The following is a 16,695-nucleotide window of genomic DNA, read 5'->3' as shown; positions in this document are numbered from 1 at the left end:
AATATATATCTTATGTCTGTTTAGATACCTCTTGAACCACAGCAGTATCTAATGGGACTTTTTGCAAGCTGCGTCGAAAATGGTCTGCACTTTGTGAACAAGAAATGCACACAAGCCATTTCTCAGGTTGACATTAGTAAGGTCACAACTCTCTGCGCTCTCCTTGAATCTCTGCTATTGGGAAAAAATGGCCCAGATCTCCAGTTGGTACGTGAAGTAGTCTCTGAACTATAAAAGTAATTAATACTATACAAAGAACAATACAGCACAGGAACAGGCCCTTTGACCCTCCAAGATGGTACCGACACATTTTGCCCTCCATACTAAAACTGTGTCTTTACTTTCAGGATCTGTATCCCTCTATTCCCTTCCTATTCATGTATTTGTTCAGTTGCTTCTTAAATGCTGCTGGTGTGTCTGCCTCCACCATCACCTCTGGCAGCGCGATCCAGGCATTCACCACTCCTTGTCTGAAAAACTTGCCTCACATATCTCTTTTAAACTTGCATCCCCCTCCCCTCCCCGCACTTTGAACCTATGTCCCCTAGTAATTGACCCCTCCACCTGGGAAAAAACCTCATACTTTCCACTCCATCCATGCTATTCACAATCTTATAAACTTCTTTCAGGTCGCCCCTCAACCTCCTGCGTTCCAGTGAATACAAACCCAGTCTGTCCAACCTTCCTTCATAGTTAAAGTCCTCCATACCAGGCAACATCCTGGTAAACCTTTCCTGTACTCTCTCCAAAGCATCCACATCCTTCTGGTAATGTGGTGATCAGAACTGTACGCAATATTGCAAGTGTGGCCTAACTAAATTTCTATAAAGTTGCAGCATAACTTGCCTATCCTTATATTTAATGCCCCTTCCAATGATGGAAAACATGCCTTAAGCCTTTTTTTACTGCCTTATTTACCTGCACTGTCACCTTTCGTGATCTGTGGGCCTGCACTCTTAAATCCCTCTGCATATCAATACTCCTAAGGGTTCTGCCATTCACTGTATACTTTCCACCTGTACTTGACCTTCCAAAATGCGCCACCTCACATCTATCTGGATTAATCTCCATCTGCCATTTTTCTGCCCATGCCTCCAACTGATCTATATCCTGCTGTATCTTCTGACAATCCTCTTCACTATCTGAAACTCCACCAATCTTTTTATCATCTGCAAACTTACTATTTAGACTATCCACGTTTTCTTCCAAATCATTTATGTAGACCACGAACAGCAGAGGTTCTAGCACTGATCCCTGTGGAACACGACTAGTTACAACCCTCAATTCCACAAAGCATCCTTCCACCGCTACCCCCTGTCTCTTATGACTAAGTCATGTTCTATATCCATCTTGCCAGCTCACCCCTGATACTATGTGACTTCGCCTTTTGTACCAGTCTGCCATGAGGGACCTTGTCAAAGGCTTTACTGAATTCAATGCAGACAACATCATACGCTTTTCCCTCGTCAATCATCTGCGTCACCTCCTCAAAAAACTGGATCAAGTTAGTGAGGCACAAAGCCCATGCTGTCTATTGCTAATAAATCCATTTGCTTCTAAATACATATAAATCTTGTCCCTGAGAATCTATTCCAATAATTTCCCTACCACTGATTTGAGGCTTACAGGCCTGTAATTTCCTGGATTATCTCTGCTACCCTTCTTAAACAATGGGACAACATTGGCTATTCTCCAGTCCTCTGGGACCTCACCTGTGGCCAAAGAGGATACAAAGATGTCTATCAATGGTCCTGCAATTTGTTGTCTTGCCTCCCTCAATATTCTGGGATATATCCCATCAGGACTTGGGGACTTATCTGCATTTGTCCTTTTTACATTCCTTTTTGATAACAACTTGGTTTAGTAATTCGACACTCCCCTCCCCGAGATCATCCTCCACCAGTTCCTTCTCTTTGGTGAATACTGACACAAAGTATTCATTTAGGACCTCACCTGTGGTTTTAGGCTCCACACATAGATTCCCTCCTTTGTCCTTAAGTAGGCCAACCCTTTCCATGGCTACCCTCTTGCTGTCTATATCTGTATAAAAAGTCTTGGGGTTCTCCTTAATCTAGTTTGCTAATGATTTTTCATGACCCCTCTTAGCCCTTCTATTTCATTGTTTAAGTTCTTTCCTATTTTCCTTATACACATCAAGGGCTTCTTCAGTTCCTAGACCTTACGTGTGCTTCCTTTTTCTTTTGACCAAGGTCATAGCGTCCCTGGTCATACAAGGTTCACGTAACTTGCCATGCCTATCCTTCATTCTCGCAGAAACGTACCACTCTTGAACTCTTATCAACTACCATTTGAAATACTCCCACGTGTCTGATGTGGATTTACCCTCAAGTGGCTGCCTCCAGACAACATTCCCCAGTTTCTGCCTAATATTGTTGTAGTTCGCCATCCCCTAATTTAACACCTTCACCCAAGAACTGCTGTTATCCCTATCCATGTGTATCTTAAAACTCATGGTATTATGGTCACTACTCCAGAAATGCTCCCCCACTGAAACTTCACTCACCTGGCCAGGCTCATTTCCCAAAACCAGGTATTCAGTATAACCATTTCCCTGGCTGAACTGTTCACATACTGTGTCAAGAAACCCTCCTGAATGGTTCTTACAAATTCTGCCCCATCCAAGCCCTGAGGACAAATTGAGTCCCAGTCAATATAGGGGAATTTACAGTCACCCACCACAAAAACCCTGCTGTTTTTACATCTTTCCAAAATCTGTCTACATATTCTATCCTCTATCTCTTGCTGGCTGTTGGTATAGTAATCACCAGCATTGTGATTTCACCTTTCCTATTCCTGAATTCTACACACACTGTCCTGCTGCACGAGCCCTCTGATGTGTCCCCCCTCGATATAGCTGTGAGTTACTCCTTTACTCGTAATAAAACTCCACACCCCCAACCCCTCCTTTTACATCCCCTCTATCATACCTGAAACATCTAAATTCTGGGATATTCGGCTGCCGGTCCTGTCCCTCTTTCAGCCAAGTCTCTGTAATCACAATCATGTTATAGTTCCAAGTACTAACCAAAGCTCTAAGTTTTGAGGAAGGGCCACCAGACCCGAAGTGTTAACTCTGAGTTTTCTTCACAAATACTGCAACACCTGCTGAACTTTTCCAGCAATTTCTGTTTACGTCTATAAGTTCATCTACCTTGCCTATTTCACTTCTCGCGTTGAAACACATGCATTTCAGACCACCTGCTCTTTCCAGCAGCATTTCCCTGCCTGTTCTTAGTCATGTGTGCCTTGTTTTCTACCTCTCCCTCAATTTCTGCATCTGCTGCCCTACTCCTCTGGTTCCAATGCCCCTGCCACACTAGTTTAAACCCTCCCGAACCACTCCTCCAAGGACACCAGTCCCAGTCCTGGTACGTTTCTGGTATATAGAGCTTTACTAGATGCAAGCAACAATCATAGATCTGAAAAAAACACCAGTAACTGAGATATGGCTTGGAAGATATTTTGCTTGTATTTGTATGAAGCTGCACCATTCCCAATTGATTTGATTTGCTGCATGACCCTCATCTTTAGCCAGTAGAGGAATGTCAATAATCTTTACTATTGGTAAAGAATTAATTGTATTATGATCTACTACAAAACATCAACTCGCAAAGATACTTTTTATAATCACAGTCCTAAAACGCATGTAATGTAATTACCAAAGAACAAGAGGTTATGGCATACATCCTATAGTACTTTGCATTTTGGTGCAAGCATGGTGTTCATTCACTTTATTAAGCAGGAGGCTTGGCTGAACAGACATACAAAAACCAAACTTTCCATCCCAACACCACCTATTTTCATTGAAGATGATACTTTTGACAACACAGTGGACCAATCTTTGATATCAAAAGTTGAGCAAACAATCAAAATACAGTCTTTGATTTCAAAAACCCTTGAAATAGGTACTAAATGACTCCATGTTAGTGTGTTGAGATGTAGCATAGATGTGCTCACCAACTGATGTTCCAAACTCTAATCTAACGCTAAAATATTCATTAAGGTGTTAGTTTCTGAGCTGCTGGAGTATACAGGAGGCAACCTTACTGGTGCATAATCTGAAAGATCTATGGTGTTCTTTCCAAATGTGGGGAAGGAGGTGACTTTTGGGGACCTCATCTTGACAGCAGAGACGGTCCAGATTCCGCTGACTCTTGCAGGAGACTAAAGATAGAATTTGTCACAGAAAAGGCTGGAAGTTCAAGCATGTAGAGAGTACATTAACAGTGATGGTAATGGGAAAGCAGCACAATAGACAATGGTCCTTAATTGACTGCTGGACCACCCCATCCTGAAGGTTCTGAAGAAGGGTCATATCAGACTTGAAATGTTAACTCTGTTTCTCACTCCACAGATGCTGCTGAACCAGCTGAGTTTCTCCAGCATTCTGTGTGTTTGCATCAGGACCTCTGGGTCCCCTAGTGGCAAAGTGGAGTGCCAGTTTTCATCTATTCTTTATGTCTGAGGCAAATCTTTAGGTGAAGCAACCATGCGGGGTAGATCTGCAATGACAGTGCTAGATCTGGTGCACAACTGCATTTTAAGTTTGGTGCAGGCATTGGGAATTCCAGGAAGTCTTGGCAGTGTGAGTACTTCTGTTTGTGAAGAGAGGGATGATATGTTGAGCAGGATGCCATAGAGGCATGGTACAAAGTAAACAAGGCAAGTTTCAGAGAATAATGTGATGGCTTATGGAAAGAGAACCTCCGTGAGACTCAACAAACTTGCCACTTTGTCAATTTCCGGTAAAATTCAACCAGTTCGCGGAGTGTCTGTGCACTGCATGCAACAACCAACCTGACCTTCCGGTTGCCATCCATTTTAATTTCCCCTTCCACTCCCCCGGCGATCCTTGGCCTCCTCCACTGTCAGAGTGAGGCCAAACGTAAACTGGAGGAACAACACCTGATATTTTGCCTTGGGAGCTTACAGCCCAAGGGGCTGAATATTGCCGTCACCAGCTTCAAACTCCCTCCACTCCCAGCCTTTTCCCATGTCCCACCTCTGTGACCTGTCCTAACCTGCCCATATTCCTACTCCCCTATCAGCTCCACCCTTCCCACTGAACAATATCTATAACCCTTTACCTGCATCCACCTATCACCATCCAACCTACTTTTCCCCAGCCCCACCCCCTTCCTTCTATTTATTTCTGGGCTCCCATTCCCCTCCCCAGTGCTGATGAAAAGTTTTGGCCCAAAATATTGACTTTCCTGCTCCTCTGCTGTCTGACCTGCTGTGTTTGTCCAGCTGCACGTTTATTGACTCTGGCTTCCACCATCTGCAGTTCTTACAGTCTCCTGACATCTTACCTGCTTCCTTTAATAGGAAGGATAGGTCAGGAGTGGGTGGAAAGGCAGCTGGCTGGTCAACTGATTTGTTTTATATGCCACAGTCTTGAAATATACAGGAGGCCATAAAATTCGTCCACCAGATAAAATGATGGTTTAATTAGATTTTTGGGAGCAAAGTATTTTTTTGGATCATGGGGAGTGATCAGTATTTTAAACCCAGGAGGATATTAACTGTTAATCTGTGATAATTACTTACAGCAGAGATTTTCTGACCAATATTTTCTTTTGGTGAGACGAGTTGATTATGTTAAACATAGAGTCTGTTCTTTGGGACAGGTTGCTAAGAGTAATTCAGAAGGAATTACTATTAGAAACATTATTCATTACAATTTTCATGACTGATTTGGAAGAGAGCAGTCAGGTAATTATTTGAGAATTCATATCTGAACAGAGGATATGTGCAGAAGTGTATGGACCATAGATAGAAAATCGTGATTAAGTCAAGATTTAGATACACTGTGGAGAAATAATAACTTTCATTTGTCTTGAGGTAGAGGCCTGGATATATTGACAGGTTTTGAGTCTTGGGAAGAACGCCGACTTGAGGAGCATTGACTTGAGTTACAAGTCAGAACCATGTGGCATTTCTAATCCTGGGAATTGCCTGGGAAATTGAATTTTACAATGGGGCAATTTCCCTGTATAATTCTCCACCAGAAGAGTCCATTAAAGTTGGAAAATTCCGAGAGTCTTGGATCACTTAGGCTATCCAGGAAGTGTTAAAAGGTTAAAGTTTTATTGTAATCCCTGAGTAATTATTAAACTGAACATCTGAAGGAACTGTCCCACCCCCTGACCCCTATGCTGCATCTGGTTTGGCCTTGCTAGAGCTATGATCCTCCAAAAAAAATGCCACCTGTGTTGCAATTCTACTATAAAACCATACACAATGTTAGGATTGCCATGATGACATAAAATGCCGATTATTGATCCATCTGCTGATTTTAATACCCAGAACTTTAATTGTGTGTTGTTTCATGGATGTGTTTCAAAAAGACATCAAAATACTGAGAGAAGATGGCTACAGGGGTCACCTGATCCACACAGTTTGGCCATTCATGAAACTGATGTGAACCAGATCGAAGACAACCTGCACAGAAATTAAAATGTTCCATAATGACAATGAAAATAGTCAGTTAGCCCCCATGGAATGTGTAAATAGGTCCTCATTTCCTATTTCGTTTACATCCCTGTAAGAATCTTCACATGTTGGAGATGAAGCATCAACTGCCATTACCAACGTCAAACAATATTCTCCAAGGATATGCAATACACAAGCAGTACCAGTTACAAGATTGTTGGCAGACCAAGAAAGATGGAATTAAGAATGCAGAACCAAAAAGAGACTAAGACTCTCTCTCACTCCCTGGATTCAAAGTGTTACTGCACTGATCTCACTGTATTAAGCCCTTGGAAACCATTAGAAACGTGAATATTGGAGCTGCATTTGTCTGGGCAGCAATGAGTTTTTCAGCTGATTCAACTTGTGCTGTATAGGTGTTGGTTAGACTTTAGGGATTCAGGAAATGAGGGCTTACTACAGAATTCCCAGCTATGACATTTACTTTTTACTAAAGAATTGATATGCTTAATCGAGTTGCATACCTGGTCAATGGTAACATCCCAAGATGTTAATGATTGAGAGAATTCAGTGACAGTAAACTGTTGAACATCAAGGTTAGATGGTTAGATTTCCTCTTGTTGGATATGGTCATTTCTGTATCTGTAATGTTGGGGACCTCAAGAGAAGGCTGAGATAGATCATCTACTCTGGATTTTTTGGCTGAAATTAGATGAAAATGTATCAACCTTGTCTTTTATACTGTCATAGTAGGTTGCCTTATCATTGAAAATAGGGATGTTTGTACAACATCCTCCACTTAGTTGTTCAATTTTCCATGCCAATCACAATTGGATGGAGCAGGAAATCACAGCTTTGATCTGAACCATTTACTATGGGATCACTTGGCACTATTGCACACTGCTTCCACTGTTCAGCATGCATGTAATCCTACAATGTAACTTGACCAGATTGACATTTGTTTTAGATATGCCTGGTGTTTATTCTAGCATGCTCTGCTGGTCTCCTCATTTAATCCAATTTGCTATCTAGAATGATTTTTCTTTTGTAAAATCATATGGTATCAATATTTTGCTCAAATATTAATTTTGACAGCTTACTTAACAACTTGCACTTTAGAATCATGTTATTAAATAATCATTCAATAGTAATTGTAATTGATTAAAATGAAAAACTTGAAATGTGTTGTGTGTTTCTAGGTAAAGTTCAAGTATAAATGAACTATTGGCTTGATTCTTTTTTAAACCAAACTCTATGATCTTATCATTTGTTTTAAAGGATCCTACTCAGTTGAATGGTATTATTTGTCAGACATTTGCCTTCTGTTATATCTGGTCCATTGGAGGAAATTTGACTGAAAACCATTGGGATGCCTTTGATACATTTGTGCGACATCAATTTGAGGATCATCCTGAGGCTAAGGTATCCACAAAGCGGGCAAATAAATAGTGGTTTTTAGTACATTGGCTGGGCAAAGTTTTCTCTCACTGTTCAATTAAGACAAAGGATATCTTATCCCCTGCCTGTTAGGAATATCCTCTTTCCTTTCGTACAGTCATTTTTGAATTCTTGGTAAACATCAGCTCTGGCTTTTGCTCCCATACTGGGAAATCCTTATGGCTTGGACTATGAAGGATTTGTTACATTGCCTTTGAATGTTGATGGGGTCAATGTTTCAGGCTAGTCTGAGGGCTGATCTTGAGCTGTGAAAAAAAAAATGGTGTTACTCCATATACAATTAATACTGTTTTTGACCCGTAGAATTTTCTAAAAGAAAAACTGGGGTCCAATCTAGTCAATAGATCCACCCTGATGCATATAGGCTGACCTTAACCAACAAGATATTGAAATAGTAAAAGTACTGAACTATGACGAGGATGTTTCTTAATGGGCAGGAATTAAAATGATGATTTAAGGAAGAGATGGAGAGTATTTTGTTCAGAATATACTTCCTTGCCAGATGTTCCCCTATTTATTCCAGATTCAAAATTATATAAGTTTTTGTTTTCTGATTTTAAAGACTAGCAAATGCAGCTTTTATGATCTATCTATATGCAAAATATTGAGCAAAATTTAGACCGTTGTGAGAGGGTCATAATGCACATTAGCATATTGGAAACAAGCTCCCAACCATTTACCAGAAACAAAATCTGATGACTAAACTTTTAATTTCAGTTAATCTTCGTTTTAATTGTGTATTTCATTTAAAATTTTGTCAACAGTGTTTATATGATAGCATTTCTGGCTGTCATGTTGGCTACATTAATGTCTGCTTTGGTTTAGGTACTAATATGCCAGCCTTGATTTTAACTGTGATCAGAGGATATTTATCTGCAAGTGCGAAGGTTGATTATAAACTACATAACTTAATAGAGTTAGTCGGAACTACCGATGCTGGAGAATCTGAGATAACAAGGTGTAGAGCTGGATGAACACAGCAGGCCAAGCAGCGTCAGAGGAGCAGGAAAGCTGATGTTTCGGGTCTGGACCCGAAATACACAAAAATATACTGATTTTATAAGGAGAATAGCAGGCAGTTATCAATTTAGTACTGCAGATGCATTTACTTGAGCTTTGAACATCCTTATTTGTTTAATTTTGGCTGAGCAAAATTTCTATCCCGTATCCAAATTGTTGCAGTAATTGCCTTTCCAAACCTAGTACTCTGCTCAGAAATTATAATGAAAATGTGAGAATGTTGGATATTGCGTTTATTTGCCGGTCTTCAGTGGTGAGCTGGATGAGTCAAAATAAAATTCAAGTTTAGGACAGTCCTAGTCTTCTGTTAAAAATTTGAAGTTTCCCATCTAGCCAGCTAACTGATGGTGTATATCATTTTACTGGGCTTCCTGCAGAGTAATGTCTTATTTTTATTAGCAATAATGCTCACAGACTTTCAATTGTACAAAAAAACCCCTTTATTATGTATCTTAGATACCAACATCTGGTGACCTGTGGAGCTACTACATGGACTTTGACAACAACCGACTAGATCCATGGGATAGAATTATTCCCAGTTTTAAGTATGATAGTGAAATACCTTTTTTTGAAATGCTTGTTCCAACAACAGACACTGTGCGATTTGGCTATCTGTTGGAAAAACTCCTTGCTGTGAGGCATTCTGTTCTATTCACTGGGACAACTGGAGTGGGGAAGGTATTCTGCTATTTTTTTCCTACATTTATTACATTAAAATTTGTCAAAGATATAGATTTCCTTTCAAAAATAAAACATCAGTAAGGCTAAGGTATAAGTAAAGTAAAAATATTTTATTTTAATTTCAATGCTACTATATCATTCTTCATTGAAGTTGTTTTTACAATGGGGGTATTGTAGCTAATTAGAGCATTTGCTTGCTATAATCTTCTGGTAATTGATTATCGCTGAATTTCAGAGGAATCATTGAGAAATAAATTGAAATGTTTACAGCCATTCATGATCTTTGGATGTACCAAAATCTTTCACAGCTGGTGAAGTTTTTTTTTCACATGTAGACACTGCATAATATAAACCTCATTCCAACTCTGGATCCTGGTTTAGTGAAACACCTCAAAGACTCTGTGATCTGAAAGGTTTTAATTACTGGGTCTCCGTTTAAATTATTTGATGGACTTTCTTGCCAGTCATATAAAGTAGACTGTCTTACTGTCTCTTGCAGCTTGCAGTGTGACACTAATGTTGCCTAAATTCATCATTGATAAACTCTGCAAGGTATCTATTGACAGAGCAGAAGTTCTACCCTATGCTTTTCTAACGCCTCAGGCAGTTTTAAAGTCTGATCAAGGAGGAAGTTACTCCTCTCTTGCAGCTGCAGTGGTATCCCAAAGACCTCATCAAATGAAACTGATATTGCTGATTAAATGAATCACTGTGCAGTTTGAAAGATTTGGTAGATAATTTCCATTAACTTTTAATTGTTTTTAGTCTGTGATTGCGCGCAGTTTGCTGAATCAAATCCAAGATGACGCTGGATATGTCCCCCTTTACATCAACTTTTCTGCTCAAACTTCATCTTCGCGGACGCAAGAGATAATTGAATCCAAACTGGAAAAGAAAAGGAAAAATATAATTGGTAGGATGCAATTACATAAAGTTCAAAATCTGTGTCTCCTAAAGGTGAACGTATAACATGGTTTTGTTATGTTCTCAAAATTTTTGGCTCTTAAGCCTTTTCATTGTGCATGAGAATTAACAATGTAAGTCTTTTTTATTTTATTTACCACTGACGTATAGGTGCTTGGGAACACCACCACCTGCAAATTCCTCTCTAACCCACACGTAATCCTGACTTGGAAATATATCACAGTTCCCTCACTGCGACTGGGTCAAAATCTTGGAATTCCCCTCCAAATAACTGAGGGTGACCCTATACCTGAAAGACTGTAGAGTTGAAGAAGGCAGCTCAACACCACCTTCTCAAGACCAATTAACGATGGGCAATCATGCTGATTCAGCACCCATATCTCAAGGAAGAATCTTAAAAAAAAAAAAATCTGGAATACTAAATACTAGGATTTTCAAGTTGGAAGAGGGACAGGAGGTTGAGTTTGATCATGAATTGTGAACCTGGCCCCACTGGGACCATGGTGTTTTCAGTCGGATCTCTGTGCCGTTAGGAACAAGTTTACGACTGCAATATACATATGTAAGAGGCAGGTACAGAGGTGGTCCAACCCTGGAGTAGGCAGATAAAAGATCCTCCTTGACAGCCATTGTCATGGCTGCCACTTCAAATTTTGCTGGCAAGTCTGAGAAAGATATTACATAAAATTGTTCAGCTGCCTCTCACAACTTCATTGTCCTGGTTAGTCCACTTTCTTAATGGGCTAAGGAGTCAAAGAAGAAAGAAAAGTCTGTAACATTTATTGGTTTGGATTTTATTATGCTTGCACAGAGTCCCTTATGAAATATTGTGCATGAGTAATGAACTGTGCACCTTTGCTCTTTCTCTTCTCTATAGCATTTGACTGTAATGTAGAAATAATGCAAATAGCAGCAAACTGGTAAATTTGAAGAAGCTTGATGTTTTGAGGAGGCTCTTAATCTGAATTAAATTGCCTTTCTATGTGAACATTGTAACGCCCTTGCTCTTGGCCTTTACCCCCACTCTGGATTCTCAGTCCCATGCCTCCCTATGTGAAAATTTGGCCCCAGTAGGACCATCTGTGATTGCACAGATTGTGACGTTATTACATATGGGATGTAGAGATATGACCAAGTGTGAAGAGACCCATTCCAGTTAAGCGACATCTGTTGGCTGCAATAGGCATGTCTATGAATGCAGAGGAGGCTATTTTGATGACCATCATTGTGTTCAGCCCAATTAGTTTTATAAAATGAAGTGTACTACATCTGAGGGTGTTCAGGAACAGACAGACCTAAATATCTATGTGCATAGGTCATTAAAGTTGGCAAGACTTGCTGAAAGAGCAGTTAGTAAAGTATACAGTATTCTAGGCTTAATTGCTAGGGATATAAAGTACAAGAGCAAAGAGGTTATACTGAACTTACAGAAGACAGTATAGTTAGCCCTCAGCTGGAATATTATGTACAGTTCTAGGGTGCCATGCTTCAGGAACGATCCAAATGTACTGGGGAGATTCAGAGGATGTTTATGAGACTGGTTCCATACATGAGAAATTTAAATAATGAAGCCTGATTGGAGAAGTTGGGACTGTTTTACTTGGAGAAGGGAAGGCCGAGAGGAAATTTGATAGAAGTTTTAAAATCATGATTAGCCTGAACAAACTGGCTAGAGAGAAACTGTTCCCACTTGTGAAAGGATTCAGAACTAGAGAGCACAATTTTGAAGTGATTTACAAACGAATCAAATGTGATGTGTGAATGAAGCTTTTTCCTATTGTGAGTATTTAGGGTCTGTAATGTACTGCCTGGAAGTGTGGTGGAGGCAGGTTCAGTTGAGGGAACTAGATGATTATTTGAATAGAAACAATGCACACAATTAAGGGCAAGATGCAGGAGAATGGCATTCAGTCATGGCACTCATTCAGAGAGCCAATGTGGACACAATATGACAGTTCCGTTTATTCTTATTCGTACTTGAGGGAGAAGAAATAGGAAGATTTGCTAATATTGTTAGATGAGTTAAGGTGGGAGAAGGCAATTTACGGAGAATAAACAGTGGTAAAGACTAGCTGAATAGCCTGTTTATATGTTGTGAGTTTGTACAGTCACGGTATTACAACGATAATGTGCTATGACACCTTTGAGTTGCTGACACCGGATATTGCATCCCTTTACTTCTTGTCTACTAGGAGATCTGCATTATAGTTTTGCATATAAACCTATCTGGTAATACACTAAAAGATGACTTCATAGTATTGTAACACTTAACAAAATTCAGCACTCAAAGAACAGAATGCATTCTGCCATGTGCATATCATATCACATGTGATGATAATGTTGTATTTTACACTGTTTGTTTGTTTTCTATAACATTCTGCATTACAATTAAGTGGAGAGAAAAATAGCTTTACGTAGCCAATCAGCACATTTGCAAGATATGTAATGCAAATCAATCACATTTTCTTATGCATGTGCGCAGAGGAAATGTACCCTTTCTAAGTTATTCATGTACATCAGGGATTGTCTGTTGGGAATCTACAAGATGATGTGAGGCCCACCAAAAAGATTTGGAGTCAGATTTTCTCGGAGTTGGAAAAACTCGACAGATCTTTAAAAATGATACCAGTTCAGCCTGAAGAAGTCCTGTCCCTGTTTCCAAGAAGTGGAAAGGAGGCAGGGCATATTTTATTCAGGAGGGAATCTCAAACTCAACAGCACTGTTTGAACTTTGTTTTGAATTGAAACTGACCCTTTACTGGTCGTTTTACGGGCCTCAATCTGTAATGTTGGAGTGATGAATTTATGCAATGGATGTAGACACTCTTGAAAGGCAGACAAGTTCTGTTTTAACTGTCATGATCTGAAGATTTCTTAGAAAACCAGTGTTCTTTATATTGTTCAAGAAGCTGCTGCATCACTGAGCAGTTGCTTTTAAAAAACAAACTCAGTTGAACTGCTCTGGTTGATAGACTAGCTGGTCTAATAACTATTTGAACAGTTTCAATATTTATTTATTGACATTTCCCTAAGGGCTATTCATTGTGAATGTGTGGTTGCATTTCAAAAACCACAATTATCATTTTATTTTCTTGTATGGCATGTGAACATTTCTGCCAAGGTTGGCATTTTTTGCCCATCCCTTATTGCCATTGAATTGATTGAAATAGCTTAGAGAGTTAGGAGCTAATAAAGACGCAAGCACATTGTTGTGCTCTTGAATTGCAAATAGTCTTCTTGACCAGGTAAGGATGGCAGATTTTCTTCCCAAAATGGAAGTTCTGAGCTCACGACTTCATTGTCAGTATAAAGAGGCTACTAAATGATTCAGGGTATGAGCAGAAGTTCATTTGTTCATGTTTAAAAGTTTCATGCTTTCATCAGGTTTTTTTTACTGTCAAGTCTGTAGTAAGAGATGTACTAGATTGTTGGAAGTTATTTTTATGATGGATACTGGGTAAGTTGGCATGGGATATATGAGAGGCCCATGCAGGGGCGGCCAGTGATGAGGATGGTTGAAAATATTTTCTAATCAACCTATTAAAAGTTTCTATTACACGCCTCTGGAGTAGGTGGGACTTGAAGCCAGGCCTTCTGTTTCAGAGATAGGGACACTATCACTGTGCTGCAAGAGCCCTCATGGGGGTAATTGAAAGCTAAGCGTTAGAGGATGTAAAACTCTTGGACCAAGTCCTGGAGAATCAAAAACTGAAAAATGTTAACATTTTGAGTCCAATAACCTTTCTTTAGATAAGGTCTTCAGTTATGAAGATGGGCCACTGGACTCAAAACATTACGTCTGCTTTCTCTCCAAAGATGCTGCCAGCCCTGCTGAGTTTCTTCAACAATTTCTGTTTATGTTTCAGATTTTCAGCATCAGCAGTTCTTTGTTTTATTACCCTGAAGAATGAAGGTGGTCTTCTAACTAGCCCCCTTTGGCACTCGCTTGACCCATCCCCTGCTTCTGGGATTGGTAGGCCAGATTTCATCCTGCACCAACCAACCCCCACCCCACCCCTCCTTGGAATGAAAGTATTTGGATTTGGGCCATCTTTGTCTGTGGTGGTTCTGATGTGGTGGTCAGGAACTTTCCTGATATCTGCCTTTGAGACTTTGACAAACTAAAGCTTGTGATCAAACTCAGAAAATTGCTGTCATGTAGTGGCAGGAACTACAGAAATAAACATTTCAGTCTTTAGTTAATGCAGAGTCCCTCAGTGCTTCATACAATGAACTGCGTAGAAAATGGATGCAAGGAAAATTCCTGTTTAGTTGGCAGTTTATAATATTGGATTTGGTGAATAAGGAGAAGCAGATTGAACTGTTGCGGAGTTTCATCTGTTTCATATCATGTTTCTGGCTATCAGCTCTGATGGTTCAGTCTGTACTACAATGTATGTAATGAAACATAAGGTTTTACAGTAGTAGGCTGATGAAAGCATCTTTCAAATGACTGCTCAATCTGCAAAACATAAGGGGAAAGACAAGGAAGAGCCTCCAAGCCTAGTGGCCCTACTTTAAATATAATGTAATACATAGGACAAATAAGGGAACATACTGTGAGACAGTAAAGTAAAAAATCCAAACATCACAGATTCTTCTAGGAACTATGATTGCTAAAGACACCAACAGATTTTGTTTTTAACCAGACACTCAGTGGCAAGACACGGGCAGAATGGCTGTAGTCTGCAGAGTACTTTGCTGCCTGTTGACAAAACAAGTGCACTTGACCTCCAAAATTGTCCAGATGTCCTGCTGGAATTTGTCTGAGATATTTGGGACTATTTCCCAATACGAAGTAGGGTGGTTATTGCCGATTTAGTCACAAGTAATACCATCAGTGACTGTTCTCCTTCGTCCCACACTTTTGCCATTGAGTGGGCTAACTGCATTTAGCATGATGGGTGGGTATACATAAGGCCAATAAGGATGTCACTCAGCCTGATGTTTTCACATTTAAGTCCAGTGCCATTTATCACCACTATCAACAACATGAGAAGTATACAATCCTTATCAGGGAATTTAGCAGAGGTGTCCTCTCTTTACTGTTGATTTTCCTTTAGGCCTATTCAATTGCAATTTGGTTTCACTTTATGTGAAATCAATTTGCCTGACAATTATGTCATAACTTGCTCATGGATCTGGTCAATGAAGCAACAGGAGTCCTTCAACAGATTTTTGAAAAGTTTGGAACTCTATGCTTGACAGAGTAGTTCAATGGAAGGGATGTGTGAGGAAACATCTGTTTGAGGTCCAGAAACCTGCTACAGTAAGTGCAACAATAAGATGTTGTAATCTCTTGATACATTCTGTCATCATAACATATAAATCACTAAAACAATTGTGTAAGGTTTTAATGTGAATGCTTAGATTATGTAAACCCATATTGGAAAATATGAATTTGGTTAAACCTATCAAACGATTATAAATATTATAAAATTCTGAAGAAGGGTCACTGGACCCCAAAATGTTAACAACATTTTCTTTTCACAGATGCTACCAGACCTAGAGATAGTAGGAACTGCAGATGCTGGAGAATCCGAGACAACAAGGTGCAGAGCTGGATGAACACAGCAGGCCAAGCAGCATCATAGGAGCAGAAAGGCTGATGTTTCGGGCCTAGACCCGCTGCCAGACCTGTTGAGTTTCTTCAGCAATTTCTGTTTATTGCATGTTCCAGATCTTCAGCATCTGCAATTCTTTGTTTTATTATAAATATCGAACTGAAAGTTTGTTATTTCAACTCTCCTGCTTCATATAGTGAAAACATTGAACTTGCAAAAATCTGAATTAGTGGGTATTTGTTTGATCAGGTGCTCCAGGGAATAGAAGAGTCATAATCTTTGTTGATGATCTTAACATGCCCAAATTGGATCGTTATGGATCTCAACCTCCCATTGAGCTTCTTCGACAATACCAGGACTTTGGTGGATTCTATGACAGAGAGAAACTCTTTTGGAAGGAAATACAGGTGATGCACAAAAATAAGCTTTTAACTTCATAGGGTATAAAGTTCCTAGTCCACTTTTTTGTTTTAACAATTTCAACTTTGATTTGTTCAATTTTTACATTTTTGTGCCATATATTTTCGTTTTAGCAATGTATGTTGTGGATTAATGAACTTATGAAACATTGAGTAGACGATTCATTCTTTTG

The 16,695-nt window shown here is 39.6% G+C and overlaps 1 protein-coding gene across 1 annotated transcript in view; it reads left to right on the top strand.

Moving 5' to 3' along the window:
- dnah6 (dynein, axonemal, heavy chain 6) overlaps positions 1-16,695 on the top strand; it is a 199,709-nt gene that overhangs the window by 64,751 nt on the left and 118,263 nt on the right. Inside the window, exons 27-31 of the mRNA XM_048620328.1 lie at positions 25-207; positions 7,735-7,878; positions 9,391-9,612; positions 10,381-10,528; positions 16,353-16,510. Of these exons, the coding sequence (XP_048476285.1) occupies positions 25-207; positions 7,735-7,878; positions 9,391-9,612; positions 10,381-10,528; positions 16,353-16,510 (855 nt within the window). The remainder of the gene's footprint in view (positions 1-24; positions 208-7,734; positions 7,879-9,390; positions 9,613-10,380; positions 10,529-16,352; positions 16,511-16,695) is intronic.

The sequence above is a fragment of the Rhincodon typus genome, chromosome 3 (genome assembly GCF_021869965.1).
Source record: "Rhincodon typus isolate 14 chromosome 3, sRhiTyp1.1, whole genome shotgun sequence".
Classification (NCBI taxonomy): domain Eukaryota; kingdom Metazoa; phylum Chordata; class Chondrichthyes; order Orectolobiformes; family Rhincodontidae; genus Rhincodon; species Rhincodon typus.
The sequence above is the reverse complement of the archived record's forward strand: the minus strand, read 5'-3'. Positions and strand labels throughout refer to the sequence as shown.